Here is a 20,203-nt window from a genome sequence, read left to right as displayed (position 1 = left end):
CTAGCTATAGAGATCTTGGTGCCTATCACAAAGAAGTAATTAAAAGCATCTTGGGAATCAGCTCAATTAAACTTCATAGCAGCGGCCTCATTTATACATTAAGAGCTGCCATTCATCCTACCAATATTTCAAAATGCTGGTGTACTTAAAAGAAAGCAGTTTGCAGGGAGGAAGATTTTCCTGATTAAAAAAAATACCTTGACATTTAAAATAAATGAGCTTGACTGTAAGAGGAGGGAGCGTTAGATTATGGAGGGCTCTGTGTGCAGCACACTGTGCATTACAATTAATCATGGGCTGAGGGGTGGGGAACTTGCAAGACCTAGTAATCTATACTCATCCATAGCACTAACTAACTAAGAAGTGTAACACAACAGCACACTTGCTAACATTTTTAACAGAAGTAATCAGGTACATTGGGTTTAAGATGCTATTTACTTACTCTCAGACTTAGGTGCTACCAAACTGCAAAAATCCAAATATTCAAAGCTCTGGCAACTTTTCAGAATTCCAATTAACAGTTAAACCAAAGGTCACAGTTAGGGAAATGTTAAATATTTCAAAGGGCAGTGCGTAAGTTTGAGCCCAGATGCTTTCAGTGTTCACAAAATTTTGAACATGTGTAATCTCACTAACTGTTACACGCTTGGTCAAGTAGGCTAATATTATTATTTCTGGCAATTTTACACATCTGAGCTAAAGGGTGCCCTCAGCTTCAAAGTTAGGGCTGTCCACAGGAAGAATTAAAAAATAATAAATCACTAACTTCACTAATATATAAAGTTGGGTACACGTATCATGCAAAGCCAAAATATATCTTGGTTTAGTATGTGGTATGAACCAGTGGTGAAATCCAATTTTTTTACGACCAGTTCTATGGGCGTGGCTTGGTGGGTGTGGTGTGGCTTGGTGGGTGTGGCTTGGTACGTGTGGCTTGGTGGGCGTGGCAGAGGAAGGATACTGCAAATTCCCATTCTCCCACCGGCTTTTCCAGCAACTCTACAACTCCAGTTTTTTTGGTACAATATTGCGCAGTCAAGGCAATCTTCACTTTTTACTGTCCTATGATATTCACACAAAGCTGACTATGGATTGGGCCCCATGGTTTATTCTGATTTGAAATATCCTTCCCTGGGCTTAAGCTGGCAAGATATAGGGCTTAATTAGTAACCTAATTAAGGGTTTTGTGCAAACATTGTTTGCCAATTCAATTGACTTTCTCTCTAAAACTGAATGATCCCTTCTCTACTTCTGAAGATAATATTTCAACCACTATATCAGCCCTAATGTTGAGTTCATACAACATTTTATCACCAAACCTGAATTAACAAAACACAATAACTGAGTTCATGCAGCATTATCTGCTTCCTCTTTCCCCGCATCCCCTACAATCATATTATGGCTTAAAACAACAACCTGTTTCACACAACTTACTAAGGCAATGGCTGACACAACACCAAGCCCCTTTGTAGTTTAGTATAAGCTAAAGTTGTATGGAGCCATTCTATGAATGCCATTTGTGCACGTACCTACATGCATGCGAACAGTGCCACCTCAATAAATACTTCAGAACTGAACATACAATCTAGCTATAGAGATCTTGGTGCCTATCACAAAGAAGTAATTAAAAGCATCTTGGGAATCAGCTCAATTAAACTTCATAGCAGCGGCCTCATTTATACATTAAGAGCTGCCATTCATCCTACCAATATTTCAAAATGCTGGTGTACTTAAAAGAAAGCAGTTTGCAGGGAGGAAGATTTTCCTGATTAAAAAAAATACCTTGACATTTAAAATAAATGAGCTTGACTGTAAGAGGAGGGAGCGTTAGATTATGGAGGGCTCTGTGTGCAGCACACTGTGCATTACAATTAATCATGGGCTGAGGGGTGGGGAACTTGCAAGACCTAGTAATCTATACTCATCCATAGCACACTTGCACTAACTAAGAAGTGTAACACAACAGCACACTTGCCAACATTTTTAACAGAAGTAATCAGGTACATTGGGTTTAAGATGCTATTTACTTACTCTCAGATTTAGGTGCTACCAAACTGCAAAAATCCAAATATTCAAAGCTCTGGCAACTTTTCAGAATTCCAATTAACAGTTAAACCAAAGGTCACAGTTAGGGAAATGTTAAATATTTCAAAGGGCAGTGCGTAAGTTTGAGCCCAGATGCTTTCAGTGTTCACAAAATTTTGAACATGTGTAATCTCACTAACTGTTACACGCTTGGTCAAGTAGGCTAATATTATTATTTCTGGCAATTTTACACATCAGAGCTAAAGGGTGCCCTCAGCTTCAAAGTTAGGGCTGTCCACAGGAAGAATTAAAAAATAATAAATCACTAACTTCACTAATATATAAAGTTGGGTACACGTATCATGCAAAGCCAAAATATATCTTGGTTTAGTATGTGGTATGAACCAGTGGTGAAATCCAATTTTTTTACGACCAGTTCTATGGGCGTGGCTTGCTGGGTGTGGTGTGGCTTGGTGGGTGTGGCTTGGTATGTGTGGCTTGGTGGGCGTGGCAGAGGAAGGATACTGCAAATTCCCCATTCTCTCCCCACTCCTGGGGGAAAGATATTACAAAATCTCCATTCCCACCCCACTGGGGCCAGCCAGAGCTGGTATTTGCCAGCTCTCCGAACTACTCAAAATTTCTGCTACTGGTTCTCCAGAACCTGTCAGAACTTGCTGGATTTCACTCCTGGTATGAACCCAGTATTGTGGTTCGTAAACCATAGTTTATAGTTTACTGTTTTAGGTGAACAGATCTGTAATGTATTGGATTGCAGTTAAAACAAATTAAGGCCTGGCAATGAAGCTATTGTTTCCTCACAAATAAATCACATTTGCCTAGATTCACCAATATGCTAAGACATACTGTGACTTGTTTTATTTAGGTGTATGTGTAGACTCATCCAGTAATCTTTAGTCCATGACTTCATTCTGTACTTAATCTGACTAAAAGCAGCTTTCTAAGGCAATTCTCATCACATTTTAATTTTCAAAAAACAAAGTGGCAGAAAATAAATGATGGGATGCCATGATGAAAAGTATATTATTTCCTTTATCAACAAAACATTCATGCCTTAAAAGGAGACTGGTGAAATACAACCAGCTAAAACCTTAGAAATAACTCAGCATCTCTCCTATTACTTTTCTAAAACACTATTATTTCAACATAAGGGAATACATGTAGCTTAGGGTTGCCTGGCCAATTAATCCACTATAGCACAATCACCACAAGCTATGAAAAGGACAGCTCTATCATATATCAAAAGCACCACAGAAACAACCAACAGACTATAACAACCATACAGAATCACTGTAGATACCAACTAAAGTCATCCAAAACACCTTAAATAAACTAAAAACAATAACCCAGAAGCAAAAAGAGGAATCATCTAACATACACTGCAACAGTCACTATGTAGGACAGACAAGCAGAAGACTAATGTAGCATATCCATGAACACCAACTTGTAGTCAGAAGACAGGATGAAAACTTCTTAATCTTACAACATGTGGGCAGACTCAACCATATTTTCAACTGGGAAACTGTGAGCATCCTAGACGAAGCTAAATTCAGGAATTCCTGGAGCAGGAATTCCTGAACTATTCAGCAGATTCTGACAGGTTCTGGAGAACCAGTAGCAGAAATTTTGAGTAGTTCAGAGAACCGGCAAATACCACCTCTGGCTGGCCCCAGAGTGGGGAGGTAATGGGGATTTTGCAGTATCCTTCCCCTGGAGTGGGATGGGAATGGAAATTTTGCAATAGCCTTCCCCTGCCACGCCCATCAAGCCACGCCCACAGAACTGGTAGTAAAAAAATTTGAATTCCACCACTGTCCTGGAGGCTTGACATTCAGCCAAATCAGACATCAATAGACACACTGAAATAAACCACATTTACACATAATTAAAAAGAGACAATAAAAAAGCTACTGGTAAGAAGGGAAAAAAAGACCAGGCACATTCAGCAACTCACACCTAGATAAGGAGTCACACTAGACAAACAATCAAGAAGAAAGCAATATTACCAATAAAGAATATTTATAGCTTAGGGTTGAAATGAGGGGTCCTTGGTGCTCTCTGAGCTTGCTTGTTTTAATAACAACAACAACAACAACAACAGAGTTGGAAGGGACCTTGGAGGCCTTCTAGTCCAACCCCCTGCCCAGGCAGGAAACCCTACACCATCTCAGACAGATGGTCATCCAACATTTTCTTAAAAATTTCCAGTGTTGGAGCATTCACAACTTTCCTGCAGTTTTCCTGCAGACGATTCATTGTCTAAAGCAATACTCTAATCAAGGAACTACCAAGGAGAAAACAATACTCCCCTCACATTGGCAGGACATATTTCTATATATAAACAAGGAGCAAACCCCACTTTCCTCACACTGATGATGTTACCTAGTTGGGTAATGAAATGTCTATAAGCAAACAACCAAACCCAGAGAGCATCAAGGACTCCACTATTTATTATGCAATTGGCCTAAATTTTAAGGTAATGTTAAAAAGAGAAAAAGGAAAGGATTGAGAAGTCGGAAGGGTATTTTGTTTGATGGAGTAGAAGAAGTGAACATTTCTCTGTTGGGGTTGAAATTCCTTCCTTGAAATTGCAGCTGCAAGCAGAACAGATGGCCAGGGTTTGGATCACATGAAGCAATTTTACCGTGACTGAAGCTCAAAGGGAAGATTAAGAAGAGTGAATTTAAACCAAGTTCAGAAGGGGTGGGGTGTGGCGAGGGAAACAATATCACAATTTGACAGGGCGAGCTGAGTGGAAAATGGATCAAAGTTGCACCCGTATAGGCTTTGTTGCTTCTAATCAAGACTCTAGCAATTGGATTCATTGTTATTTTTAACACTGGATTTTTGTATCAATTCTTTTCTGAAATATCCTTCTGTTCCTGGAATGGAGCCTGGCCCACACGGATGGATCACAAGGCATGTAAAAACAAACAAACAAACAAAAGCCAGACCATTTTTGCAATCAATTAGACACAGGAACAGCAAGATGCTATATTAAATACTCTGCTCTGGACCTGTTGTAGAATATATCAAATGTACACCTCCACCACTGTTTTTCAGAATAATACACCTCACTCTGCATATTCAGTTGAAAGTATCTTAACACCTTTCTGCCTTGAGGCACTTCACCACGACTTAAAAAACCAGTTTGGGGAAATCAAAGCTGAAGAAGCTTCTTGAATAAGAAGCGAAACATCTTCAAAGAAAAATCAAGAAGTCCAGTTGCCTTTTGAAAAAGTACTTTTGGGTCAGTTTGGGGAAACATTGTACAGCTCATTAGAGGGGAAAAAAGAACTAGGATTATAAATGGGATTTAGTATTAGACTGGAAAGGGCCTTTATGCTCTAAAGCAGGGGTCTCCAACCTTGGCAACTTTAAGACTTGTGGACTTCAACTCCCAGAGTTCCTGGGAGCTTTGCTGGCTGAGGAACTCTGGGAGTGCTTTTCTACCAAGGCCAGAGGATACTTCAGAGGGGCCACAGGTGGAGGACATGTAGTGGAGGGCTACAGCATATGCTCAGGGGGGCATGGAAAAGCAAAGTGTATTGAAGTGTAAATACTGTCTGGTTGGCATGAGAAAATGCACCAGTTACTGTCCCATGTATGAATCTAGCAATGGGATTTGGACACAGAAGAACACAAGATCAAAAAGGGATAGAATAGAATTTTTTTATTGGCCAAGTGTGATTGGACACACATGGAATTTGTCTTGGTGCATATGCTCTCAGTGTACAGAAAAGTTACCTTCATCAAGGTATCTTACAACACTTAATGATAGTCATAGGGTACAAATTTAACACTTAATGATACAACACTTAATGATAGTCATAGGCTACAATTAAGCAATCAGGAAACAATCAGTATCAGTATAAATCCTAAGGATACAAGCAACAAAGTTACAGTCATTCAGTCATAAGTGGAAGGAGATGGGTGATGGGAAGGATGAAAAGATTAATAGCAGTGCAAATTTAGTAAATAGTTTGACAGTGTTGAGGGATTACAGGTAGTCCTCAATTTATGATCACAATTGAGCCCAAAATTTCTGTTGTTAAGAGAGACATTTGTTAAGTGAGTTTTGTCCCATTTTATGACTTTTCTTGACAGTTGTTAAGTGAATCTTTGCAGTTGATCAGTTAGTAACCCGATTGTTAAGTGAACCTGACTTCCTCATTGATCTCGCTTGTCAGAAAGTGAAAGGAGATCACATGACCCTGGGACACAGCAATGGTCATAAATATGAATCAGTTCCAAGTGCCTTAATTTTGATCACATGATCCTGGGGATGTTGCGAAGGTCATAACTGTGAAAAATGGTCATAGGTCTCATTTTTCAGTGCCGTTGTAACTTTGAATGGTCACTAAACGAACTGTTGTAAGTCGAGGACTACCTGTATTGGTGGGCAGAGGTTCTAAACAAAAGCTGGCCACAATCTATCCCAATATAGAGTTCAAGTGACACAAATAACTATGCATCAGGTTTTTGTTAATTTGGTGCCTTCCAGTTCTCTTAAGGCTAAAATTTTGCTAGTCCAACTTCGTCAAAAGACACCACATCAGATATGATCACTGAGTAGACTTGCCAGTTCAGTGCAAAAACATTGCCAGTTCCAGACCACAGCAGGTTAAAATTTCAAGCACTGTAGCGTGGAAAGCAAAGACAATCCAAAGAAACTTAAAATACTACATTTTTAATGTTCCCATCAAAGTATTTGTGATGTCAGTCCCTCTGGGTTTTCTAGAGTCCAAAAAAAAAAGAAAAAAAGGCACAGCTTCTACTTTCAGAGGCTTATTTTTAAAAATGTATGAATCAAAATTTACACAAGGTGGTGTTGAGCTTATAAAGTAGGGAAAGGTAAAAAAAAAAAAAAGGAAGCGGTACAGTAGTATTTTCATGAGACCTAAGTTTGTGATGTAAACCTATCCTTCTGAAGCTGTTGGCATCAAAATCAAATATGGTAAATAAATAAATAAATAAATAAATAAATAAATAAATAAATAAATAAATAAATAAATAAATAAATAAAATTTCTCCATTCCTCAGGTATATTAGTAAAATGTCCAGGACTCCCACCAGGCATGACAAAATTCCAGAGTACTAGACACAGTATATTTGGAAAAACAAAATTAGTGAAAGTAATTAATTAAAGTAACTTCTGTAACCAAATTACAGAAAGCTACTGCAGCATTTACTATGTTGTTGAACCCAATAGCTACAACATTTGAGCAGAGCTGCCTGAATTGCTGCATTCAGACAGACAAGGCAATACTGAATGTCCTCCTTTAACACATTCCAATAGTTCTAGAATGGTGCTTCTCAACCCTGGTGATTTTAAGATGTGTGGACTTCAGCTCCCAGAATTCCTATGCTGCCAGGGGAATTCTGGGAGTTGAAGTCCATGTATCTTAATGTCACCAAGATTGAGAAACACTGTTTTAGAACAGGGATTTTCAATTTTTTTCATGTCACGGAACCTATTTGTTATAAAAACCCACTGCCTCTGAAATTCCGTTCAAGAGGCAACATTCTAGCGATAAAAAAAACTGATAATAAAATAACAAAATAAATTGTTTAGTGCAAATTCAACATTAACACGGGAGTGAGGAACTCACAATTGTTTTTGTGCTGCTAAGTTAGATGCTCCCACCTCTTCTTTCACCTTCCTCTGCCACCCTTTAGAAAACCTGGGCCGCTGAGGAAAATATTTGTTGGAGTTTGGAGACAACTAGGAAGTCATTTTGCGGACAATTTCAGTGGTGGAAAGGAAAGGCAGTGAATCCCTACATGTGGCCTGGATACAAACACTGGTGCAGTGTAACGGCAAAAGCAGCACTGAGGTAAAAACAGAGGGGATGGCTGTCTGTGCATTCAAGATTACTACATTTGAGGGTCCTCTCTGCCAGGCCCCTTGTGGAACCCATCCAGGTTCTAAGGTCCCCCTGAACCCAGGCTAGAAACCTCATTCTAGAGCAGCGGTCACCAGCTGGTGATCTGTGGACCACTGGTGGTCCGTGAGAACATTTTGGTGGTCCACAGAAAAATTATTTGCATTTTTTATATTGCACTAAATCAGGGGTCCTCAAACTATGTCTCCTGGGCCAGATACGTGCAATGAACATTTGTGTTACTGCAGAGAGTCTCTCCCTTCTGGCTCTTTTTGTGTGGGTCGGAGGGGGGCAGAAATTCCAACTTGGAGTCTGCTTCAGCCTCCTGGTGTGGGGCTTTGGGTGAAGGCTGAAGGGAAGCGCTGCTGATGGCAAAGAAACAGAGGGCCTTTTTCAGTGGGACAGCATCATGGCCTGGAACTGGCTGACCAACTCAGCCCACTGAGCCTCCAGGCGCTGGTTCCTGGCCTTGCACTCCTGCAGGTCTTCCCTCTGCTTGAAAAGCCTATGCTCATAGTCCTCAATGAGGTGCTTCTGCTGAGCCTCTTTCTCGGTCAGATCCAATTTGAACTGAGTCAGCTGTTTTGCCAACTCTTTCTCATGGTGGCTCCTTAGCTCCAGCAACTGCTTCCTGTTGGGGCCCTAAGGAGCCCCGGCAGCCAGGTGAGGAGTAGCGAGTAGAGGCTGGCAAGGCGCCCCTCGATGTGAGTGACGTTGAGTTGGCCACGCCCACCCAGTCACATGACCACCTTGCCACACCCACCTGGTCATTAGGCAGATCATATTAGTGGTCCGCAGGATTTAAAATTATGAATTTAGTGGTCCCTGAAGTCCGAAAGGTTGGTGACCCCTGTTCTAGAGCATATAGGCTCTACTAGATGCAATGATTGCATTATGTCCTCGGTTTTGCTTCTCTAGGGCATGATATTTTTACTTGGGAAAACTGATTGGTCAAAGGAAGAATGATTAGGAGAGGCTAAATCACATAACTGACAGGAGTTAAAACCTATCATTCAGAGGGAGTAGCAATCATGCGAAGTCTTGAATTGAAGGGCAGTGTGGAAGAGATCCAAAATGACCAAAAATCAATTCAAGACTGCAAGACTAGATCCCAGAAAAACTTCTCTAAAGCTAAATCAATGCAATCACTTCAAGTAACTTATCCCACTGGCATAGGAGAACGTAATGTCTTCGGAAGGAGTTATCAGATGATATCACAAGCTTCATTTAAAGCACAAGTGCAAAATAAAAAAAAAATGCAGCCCTGGAAACACATGTATCTCACCTACATCATCCCTTGGGTGGAAGGAGACCAAAGCTTTGACTCTAGTTTTGCAACGCGAGGGTCTTTTAGGGGGAAACCAGAATGTGGCAGGGTATCAGCTTCTTCAAAATTGTGGCAAATGTTTTTTCACTTGGATGTTTCTCCAAATGCAACAGCACACGAGATGAACCAATCATCGCTGGTTGCAAAGCAGCCAGATGTGGGGCCTGTTTCTATTGCTACACTACCTGGTTTAGGACAAAAGTGTAAGAGGTAGAAACAAAGCATACAGAAAATTCTCCCATCCACCTCTGTGAGTTCCCCTCTGTCTTATCTGAATGAGCCTCATGGCCCCAGAAGTCAAAAGAGATGGAATTTATTATGTACCTAGCTTAGATTAATCTTTTCCATTAGAGAGCATTTAGGATGGTAAAGCCAAAGAAAATTATAAAGGTGATAGTATTAACAGGGTGTCCTACATACCGAGAGTTCAGCTTGTTTCCCCAGCGCTAGTTAGTGCTTCATTGAACTTCTGAGTGATGAGTTTTCTGAGTGCCAGACAGCAAAAGGAAATAATATTGGAGATTCCATTTGAGAAGGAGGGTAACTCAGAGCCAGTGCCCTTATTAACACAATAAAGGCACTGAGAGCTGCTCATTATCCAACCCCCTCCTTTTCTGCACAGTGCAAATTCCCAGGTGCCCTTCGAGATACCCAGACTCTTCCCTCAGGGAGACTGGAGCCCTCCAATCCTCCCCCCTCCCTTCAGAAAGAAAGGATTTGCCCAGTTTGAGCCAGAAAGCGCTTTTCTTGCTTCTTCCCCACCTTTCCCAGAGATTCGCTTCTTAACATCACAGACCAAAGCGAGAGTGAGATTAATTCCAAAGGAAGAGAAAGAAAAGGGCTTTTGACTGGAGCAAGGGTGGGCTTTGTTTTCCTAAGGGAGATTGGTTTAAGAATACAAAGGTGCAGGAACATTTGCACAAAGGACCAATCATGTAATGAATTAGGGACCCATAATGCAATGGCCATAAAATTATACATTAAGTGGAAGAGGCTGCCTTTCTTCTAAACGCCTATTGCGAGAGATGGGGAAAGAAAACGAGAAATTGTAGATGTAGAAACACAAGAGAGAGAAAAAGAATACACTCAGGGCAGTGGTGGGTTTCAAAATTTGTTTACTACCAGTTCTGTGGGTGTGGCTTGGTGGGTGTGGTGTGGCTTGGTGGGTGTGGCAGGGGAAAGATACTGTAAAATCTCCATTCCCACCCCACTCCAGGGGAAGGACATTGTAAAATCTCCATTCCTTCTCCAATCGAGTGGAAGGTTATTGCAAAATCCCCATTCCCTCCCGATCAGCTGGGACTTGGGAGGCAGAGAATAGATGTGGGCGGGGCCAGTCAGAAATTTTACTACCGGTTCTCCAAACTACTCAAAATTTCTGCTGCCGGTTCTCCAGAACTGGTCACAACCTGCTGAAACCCAACTCTGAGTCAGGGAGATAAGAAATCTGTTATTTTAGCCTTCCCCCAGCTTGGCATAATCCCCATGAGTTGTAGAACAACTCCCAGAATTCCCGGTCAGTATGATTATACTTGTTAGGTGCAAGGAACTGTAGTCCAGGAAGGAGGCCGGGTTGGGAGAAGAAGATCTATTTTGTGGGTTGTGCTTCAATGTGATTGCATTCACAAATAACATCAGGAGGTTTCAAGACAGTTGAAAAAACAATAATGGCTGAAGCCATTTCATGGGCTGCATGAAGCTTCCTAATAGAGAAACTTCCTAACAATGAGAACAATTAACTAGTAGAACAGGTTGTCTTCAGAAATTGTGGAGGTCTTTAAGAAGAGATTGGATTTTTATGTTTAATATTATCATTTTAATATTATAGAATAAATCTAATTTAATTGTCAGGGTTCCAAGTAACAACCCCAACCAATGAAGATTCCAAGGCCAACAGTTCCTCAAAGTTCCATTTTACTGATATTAGAGATGTCATATTGACACATCTGAGGAAATCCCAAATCTGAAAGCTCCTGGATTTTCCCCACTCAAGGAAAGTCGAAGTCCCTTCCCCTGTACCCACATGTCCATCACATGGTCCGTCTCAACTGCAAATGCCTCCCAGTCACGCCACTCCAGGTGCAGGCTGAACGTCCTTGACTCCCAGAGAAAAGAATGTTGTTATCTACCAACTCCATGCAACCCCCCTCCCAGTTTCCCACAGACTAACTGTGGCAACCCTGAAGATCCAAAAGAAAAGATGGCCTCCAGGGATGACAGTAATGAATATTATAAAATTTTGATTATCATTTTACAAAGGTATTTGTACACGGACAACACACTGTTTAATTTCAAGGTGGAATTATTGTATTATTATTTTTTTTAAAAAAAGAGATTGGACAGCCACTTGTCTGAAATGATATTGGGTCTCCTGCTTGAGCAGGGGGTTGGACTAGAACAGGGGTCCCCAACATCGGGGCCATGGCCTCCTACTGGGCCATGGCCTATTTGGAATTGGGCTGCACGGGTGGCTGGCTGGAGCATGCAAATGCACATGCACCACTCAATTTATGCAAGTGGCAAGGAGGCAGGCACTCGCATGTGTGCTCAGGCAAATCGAACAGCCATTTGCACCAACCTACCACTCGCGCAAGGGTTGTGTGCGGGTGCATGTGCACTGGCCTGCTGCTCCTGCAGCCCAGTTCCCCTCTCCCCTCCCCACCAATTGGGCCACCAAGTTGCAAAGGTTGGAAACTGCTGGATTAGAAGATCTTCAATGTAATGGACTAACAAAGTGGTCCCCAACCTCTGATCCATGGACCGACACCAGTCCGTAGCATGCCGGAAACCGGGCCATGCAAACAAGTGAAGCCCCATCCACGGGACACAGGCAGCACATGAAATCACACCCCTTCTGATCTGTGGAAAAACCAAAAGGTTGGGGGGCTGCTGGATTAACATACCATCCTCAACAGAAACCAGCAAAGCACATTAGCATCATTTGCAGAGTTCACTACAGTCAGGGATGTCCACAGAATAAGATCAAAAAAGTCAAGATGGCAATCATGATGATGAAATCAAACTCCACCTTGTTTTATGTGCAGTACTCTGACTAGACCATACAAGTAGTCCTGAACTTAAATACCATTTAACAGTGATTCGAAATCACAACGGCCTTGGAAAAAGTGACTTATGACCTGTTATCATGGTTGTACCACCTCAGTGGTCATATAATCACAATCTGGGTACTTGGCAACCAGTTCACATTCACAACCAGTTGTGGCATCCTGCAATTTGTAACCTTTTTTTGGTGCTTTCTGGCAAGAAATGTCCATTGGGGAAACTGGAATTGCTTAATGACCACTGCAAAAATTGTTGTAAAATTGGGTTTGACTTGAGTTACAACTGCAACAACTTATGATGGAAATCCCAGGCCCAATTGTGGTTGTAGTTAGTTTACTTTATTGATTAGCCCTTGGGCCATATCGAAGTGCAGAGTTCCAGACACAATTTAAAATGGAATTAATTGTGCTTGTAAGAAAAGACTATCTGTAATGATATTTATTGGGTTTTAATTTTGGGTGCTATGTGACTCTATTAAACTATAGTCCAGTGTGTTTGTAAGCCATTTTTTATTACTATCATATATGAATTCAGTCACAATGGTACATATAGGATTTGACGTGGCCTCCTATCTTATTATCTCTGAACTTTTCCTTCTATTATTTCTACTTTGTTCTTTCCTTCCATTCCAATCTCCACTTTCCCTCTGGATCCAAGAACACCCTACACTGATCCACTGGTCCAGATTTTCCAAGGCTGGAAAAGACAGCTGTGCCCATCTACAGAGTGTATGATCTTACCCGCCTAGAGAGGCCGTCCTGCAGCAGGGTCTCCTGCAATGCTCCTGGAGCTACTTCTTCAAGATGCAACACGTGGCAAAGTTCGGTCAATTCGTCCTGCCCCAGACAACCAGTGCCGGTGACATCGAAGCTGTCAAAGAGCTCTTTGAGATGGGCTTCGTACTGGTCCTGCTCAGCTTCATCCATCCCATAGCCCACCAAGCTTCACTGTTGAAGGGGGGAGGGAAGAAAAGAGAAGAAAGTCACAAAGAGAAATAGCAACATTCCTGTGTAAATCCTAGAGAACAAACAGTTGCAGTTCTCGACTACAACCGAAGACTAACCCCACATTTCAGACTTAATACTAATCAGGACTTACACTCTCAACCATAAGTAAATTGTATTTTATGCAGTTCTCATCTCTATTTTCCTTGAGAAACCCAGCATATTCTCTTAAGCAATGGACTCTTCCACAGGCAAATGTGACTTTAGATCAGGGGTGTCCAAACTTGGCAACTTTAAGACTTGTGGACTTCAACTCCCAGAATTCCTCAGCTTTAGATATATTAAATCATAAGCTGACCAAGCTATAGCTTGCAAAACTAGCTTTAAGTGGTGATAATAGATCTTGGTTTGACTGCCTCTCCTGACTCTGGTTTCCAAACTATGTGTTAAATCAGATATTTTAGCAAATTATAAATTGTAGAAAACTGCTACTTTGTGCTATTCCACATTTTTTTAGAGTACTTTAAGGTCTTAATAGACTTATCACAGTAGTATAACTTCTTATGACCCAGGTGTGTGAACTCTTTATTTGCAGTAGAAATTTGTTTTCTTTTGCTTGCTCTCTTTCTCCAGATGTTGGAGTCCATAAAAGTAAACTACTATCTCAACTATACATTGAGGAGTATATGGAAGCAATATATCTACAATACAGGCATTTTCTTGGATTTAAAGTTTTAAACAAATGTGCACATTTTCAGCCATCATTTAGAATATATAAAATTTATTGCCTGCAATGAAGTTCTAGGATGCAGTGGGCTTAGCTAGATGGGTTTCGATTTAGCATGCTTTGTGAACTTAGCCATTGTAGCACTTCAACCATGACTTATCCTGCTTGATAAACCCTGCCAAGTTTAATTTATTCAGTATTCCATGAAAAAGCACACCATGTCTTAGTCTGATATGTAAGCCAAAAGACCCCTAAGTTAAAAGATATATTCTTAACAGATATAATCAAATATTTTTAACAATAATTACTGACAGATATAAAACACAAAGTAAGACCAAATTAGTACCCAGTGATAAACTGTTATGAAATGCTATTATAGCCAATGGGTCACAGCTAAAATCATTCTGTGACCTATATCCATCCTGGACAAAAACCTTTTATTGGATGATCAGCCTGCAAGTGATCTAACATCTACCTAAGTAATCCAGACTTTCAGATTAACTAAAATCACTGCTCCACAGTGAACACATGTTCATATGTTTTCCTCCACACCTGTGAGCTGTATTCACAACCAAACATATAGGATTCCTCCTCCCCCATTCATATGAAATGTTTAAAATACCCTTTTAATAAAATTTTTAAAATGGTTTGTTAAAATTTTGAAGAATCCCACAAGCCACTTTTATAAATATAACATAGGAAAATTATCCAGGTTACTCTCTTGGTTTACTATTTGCATACTGTTTTCAATTATTAAAATATCAGCTGATTTCTTTTGTACAATATGTCCAATGTAGTATCTTTATCAGTGGTGGGATTCAGCCAGTTTGCACCACTTCGGGAGAACCGTTTGTTAACTTTCTGAGCAGTTTGGCAAACTGGTTGTTGGAAGAAATCATTAGTGCAGAGAACTGATTGTTAAATTACTTGAATCCCACCACTGATCTTTATCCATGTAGCATCTTTAACTTGTAGCCTGTCATTTGTAAATCCACTTTCAAGATGGTTTGTATTCACTGAGCATATCTCAAAGAAAGTAATAAAAGTTAAGCTCTTTTGCCATATCCCCCGACAGCAGTAGGAACAATTTATATAAACCACTCATAATTAAAAATAGTACAAACATAGAATAAAACAACTGATGTAATTACATAATTATATTAACAATTATAAAACCATAAAATAAAGAGCTTTAAACTAAAAGTTGCATGACAAGTTATATTTATAAATAAATAAATATAACTTGTCATAAATAAATAAATAAATAAAAATAAATATTAATTGCTCTATATTCAAAGTAACAGAAACTATGGCTGTAACTCATAATATTATACAGCACACAGCCATCAGTGCTATTACCAGATTTAATAAAGTCACCAGTAGTACAGCGACATGATAAACATGATAAACTGTATTGACTTCAGGATGGGTATCTTTGACCAAAGGATTTGTACAGGCTAGTATCATCACTAAAAGACAAAGCTAGATCACATTGTATATATTCTTCAGTCATCAGCACAAGTATAGTTGGGCTGTATCCAACAGTTTTGAGAATGAAAAGCAATTGTGAACCAGGTCGATTTCTTCATAATTCCTCACTTGTTTCATGGTCTCTTCCTCACATTTCTTGGCAATGTTTGAATTATCCCTTCCCATCCATTCCATGCCAAGTATTATTTTAGACATTTCCAGCCAGACAGCAAAAGCAAACACCTAATCAAGATCATTACTGTTGAACAACATTCAGAGTTAATTGCCTTTCAGCTGGCTCTGCCTTTCTCCACTGCCAGTCTTATCTAAATTGCAGAGAAACCAACCTCTTCAGAGGTCAATTTTATAATTCAGTTCTCATCTCCTGCGAACTTTATCTTAACTGCCAACAGCAAAATGTGAAATGCCTCCATAATTCGCCCACCCACCCCAACACCTCCCACATATACTTTGGAGCAAAAAAGCATGCTTAAGAATGATAAGAAATCTCTTATCTCTCCCAATTCTCCTTTTTAAAACAAATTGCATTCTTTATAAGCAGTCTCTGCCATAATTTAGAGTTCTCTGGAAAGAGTGAATAGTCACTCTCATGATACTGGTCTGGGAGGACCATACTAGGAATACTGCATCCAGTTCTGGTCACCACAATACAAAAAAGATGCTGAGACTCTGAAAAGAGTGCAAAGAAGAACACCAAGAATGATTAGGGGGCTGGAGGCTAAAACATACAAAGCACAGTTACAGGAATTGGGTATGTCTAGTCTAATGAAAAGAAGGACTAGAGGGGACATAGCACTGTTCCAATATTTGAGCGGTCCTACAAAGATGAGGGAGTCAAACTATTTTCCAAAGCACCAAAAAGCAAGACAAGAAAAAATGATTTGAAACTAACCAAAGAGAGAAAGAGCCTAGAACTAAGGAGAAATTTCCCGACAGTGAGAGCAATCAACCAATGGAATAGCTTGCTTTCAGAAGTTGTGGATGCTCCATCATGGGAGGGTTTGAAAAAGAGACTGGACAACCTTTTGTCTGAAAAGGTATAGGGTCTCCTGTTCGAGCAGGGGTTGGACTAGAAGATCTCCAAGGTCCCTTACTACTTTATTATTCCATGTTCTGCGTTCTAGGAGAAGAATGAGAATTGAAGAAAGACAATTCTTTTCATCATGTCTGTCTTTGCATGGCACATAGATCAGGGAAATTTAAAGGGGTTAGACCACTTTTTTAATTTAAAAAAAAAAGGACATTGAGCCGCTCAAAAATGTGACTTTAAAAAAAAAATTAAAAGAAGGAAAATATATTACCGTAATTTGAGGTTTGTTGCTGAATTTTGGATATGGATTCTTGGGGGGACTTTAACACCATGTAATAAAGGATTGGTATTCAGTTATTCAGTTATGGTATTCTGGCCTAATGATACAAATTAATTGCTGTCAAATATGAACAGTCTATCACTCTTTTGAGCTGTCAAAAGCTTTCTATAATAGAAAAGTTATTACTAGACAAAAGTACTAAAATATGAATTAAAAAAGGACAAAAACACATAAAACTTTGATTTGTTGATTCTGTAGATTTATTGTTACAGAAATGGTTATTACTTTATTCTTTTGTGTTATAAAGAGCCAGAAGTCAATGCTTTTCTTTCTTTTTTCTCTTTTATACTACACTTTACCTTTTTTTCCTTCCTTACTTTCCCCTTTACATTTATTTCTCTTTGTATTTTATATTTTGAGAAACTAATAAAAAAAATACTAAGAAACAGAGGCATGCAAACAAGGTTGGAGGGCCAGTACTGGTCAGAAAGGACAATGGGGGTGGGATACTCTAATCCAAGCATGTGAAGGCCCGGGGGCCAAATCTGGCCTGCAGGGTGCTTAGATCTGGCCTGCAAAGCTGCCCTGGAAACAGCAAAGAACTGGCCCATGGTGTCTCTGCTAGCGAAAATGGAACTTGCAAGGGTCGTGTGCAGCCATCCTGAGTTGCTTTCACTGACAGGATGCAGGATGCTACCGCCGCCGAAGATGGAGCTCGAGAGCCTATTTTCGCTGGCAGAGCGCTCAGGCCACCAGATGCACTCCCCAACATGAATGATGTCATATTGGCCATGCCCCCTGGCCACGCCCCCCTGACGCCCCCAGGTCAAACACAACCCTGATGTGGCCCTCAATGAAATTGAGTTTGATACCCCTGCTCTAAATCTATTTCGAAATCAGCTCCGATGGCCTTAGAATAAGAAAGAGCTGATTAGATAGGGCTGTATGTGAACATGTGCCAATATACAGATGCATGCTTGGCTGTGTTACAGGCAGGGAACGCTAAGGAAGAGCCAATGACACTCTGACTCCAGATTTTCTACCTCTGCTTTGGGAAAAGCAAACAAAAAGATTCTGGAGAAAGAGAAAGACAGCTTTATAAAAATTATGATAGGCATGGAAATGGGGGATGGGGCGCTTTCCTCTTTTTCATAATTACAGATCTCCAGGCATGCAATCAAATGGGCTGGCACCCCATTCCAAACAGATGCAAGCAGCAATGTTTGCACAGATGCAGAACTGACGTCTAATGTATGTACAATATGCCTATTTAGGATTAACCGAATCATGCTCAATTTCCTAAATTTGCACAACACTCTGTGAGATAACACAGTCGGCTGGTTTGTGGCTCAGGATGTCCTATGAACATGCCCAACACTGGAGTTGGGCGGCCAATTAATGTAAACAATAATAATAATAAATCTGGCCAAAGTTTGGTCTTTATAATGACACTTGATGCAATAATGTGCAGCTAGCTTGGAAAGTGATCAGATTGGCCATACTCACCTTGGTGCTGTCCATTGCCCCGTTGGCCACATGTGCTAGGAATAATGGAAGTTAAAACTCGATTTATACAGAAGACATAATCTGTGAGAAAGCTGGCTTTCATAAAATCCATGGAATAGAATTGGTTTACCTGCCTATTAGGTGTAACAGCTAAGAAGTTGGACTATTAGCTACATACCATACTCTGCTTATAGGAGGTGGCTTTGTGCAGAGTATACTAATAAAGTGAATACATAGTAAGACTGGGCAGGGGTAGAAAGTGGTGGATCTCCATACTCCATATATTCAAGACAGATGTAATTTAATGCTAGGAACAAAGAAGTGGCCAATAGGTGCCTTGACAATCTGCTAATAGACTTCCTAAAAGTATCTGTTTGCTATTATTTAGTTCCAGGCAAGTCACCTCTGAATTGTGCTCAGCTGCTGATGGTTTCAAGGACACAACCTGGACATTATCTTAGCAACAGAACAGAAATAGTTTGTGATTGCCTTCTGATTTGCTACTCCACATGTGGATTTGACACAGTCCAGTAACTAAGCTATACATCATGGCTTAGAGACCATAATATTGTGAAATGAAGAATAAATAAAGGCCAAGTCTATGTAATGGAAGTATGACACAATAGAAAGGGAAATATGACACTTGATACAATAAATCAGTGCATTATCTGCATCCTGATTTAAGAGATAGACAAAACAAAGGAGATAAAGAAAAAGAGAAAACAGAATATTATATAGTGTGGGAGAAATGGTAGGAATGGCTAGAGGAGAGTGATAAAAGGCAAGGAAAGATCAAATAAGGAAGATATAGGAATAGAAATGTAACAACAAATAAGAGGAAACAGAAAAAATGTAGTTTGTAGAAATGAAATTGGGTACGCTGTTATTTATATGTATATATGTAAATAAATTAATATTAGACTTGTACGTATAAAGGATACATTGAAATAAGGGAGAAAAAAATGGACAAGTAAGAAATGTTTAACCATTGCAAAATTGTTGGAAAGAAGCTATTGTTTAAAGATTTTTTGTTTTTTGAAAAATGTTTAATAAAAATTATTATTAAAAAAAAAAGAGATAGACAGTACAAGTTGTTGTTTCATGCTAACCACTCCTGGTAAAAACATTAGCATTGATTACACATAGAGAAATTCACCCAAAATGCACAGACGCCACTAATTAAAGACGGAGTAGGCAATACAATATTCATGAGGATCTTTGTCCCTGGATATATTGTATCTCTATAATGTCCTGAACACTATTTGACTCACCTGAACTGTGCGCTAGATTGTTTGTTTGTTTGTTTGTTTGTTAAAAGCTAGAAAAGGGCCCCATTCAGGCATCCTATCATAAATGTCTATAACTAGAATCCACTTCCCTCCTGGAAGGCAGTTTCAAACATATGGATTTCCTCTTACTTTCTTCTCCTAGGCTTCTCATCTTTCTCCACCCGTTTTATTTAAAAGTGATTTCATTAAATATTCATAGGTAACGGATGGACAGAAAAGTACAAAGTTTCCATTTCGGGTCTTTATCAGAGCTATTTTTTTTCTTTTTGCCTGGGAGCAAAGTCTTCTTATCCAGAAACAGAGCTAGGATATCTGCCGCCATCCAGATGTTTTAGACTATAATTCCCAGAATCCCTTACCCGACCAAACTATTTTGGGATTCTGGAAACGGAAATCGAGAAACTTTGGAGAACACCAAATGACCAAGATTAGGTTTGCAGGAGAACACCAGCTGGGTAAGATTGGCCAATCCGTAATATAATATATAGTGCCCATAATATAAGTTTAGGTGGCATATCGTTGCTATCATTCATGAAATCTGTACCTTGCCTGACTTCAGGAGCTCAAGATAGCATATAGAGTTCTCCCTCCTCCAGTTCCCAATCCACAAAACAC

The 20,203-nt window shown here is 39.9% G+C and overlaps 1 protein-coding gene across 6 annotated transcripts in view; it reads right to left on the bottom strand.

Moving 5' to 3' along the window:
• NIN (ninein) overlaps positions 1-20,203 on the bottom strand; it is a 126,393-nt gene that overhangs the window by 88,590 nt on the left and 17,600 nt on the right. For all 6 annotated transcript variants that reach the window (XM_058163093.1, XM_058163096.1, XM_058163098.1 and 3 more), the window contains exon 2: positions 13,062-13,268. In XM_058163093.1, coding sequence (XP_058019076.1) covers positions 13,062-13,247 — 186 coding nt within the window. In that variant the 5' untranslated portion in view covers positions 13,248-13,268. The remainder of the gene's footprint in view (positions 1-13,061; positions 13,269-20,203) is intronic.

The sequence above is a fragment of the Ahaetulla prasina genome, chromosome 1 (genome assembly GCF_028640845.1).
Source record: "Ahaetulla prasina isolate Xishuangbanna chromosome 1, ASM2864084v1, whole genome shotgun sequence".
In the NCBI taxonomy this organism is placed as follows: domain Eukaryota; kingdom Metazoa; phylum Chordata; class Lepidosauria; order Squamata; family Colubridae; genus Ahaetulla; species Ahaetulla prasina.
Note: the sequence above shows the minus strand (reverse complement) of the source record. Positions and strands in the feature narration are given on the sequence as shown.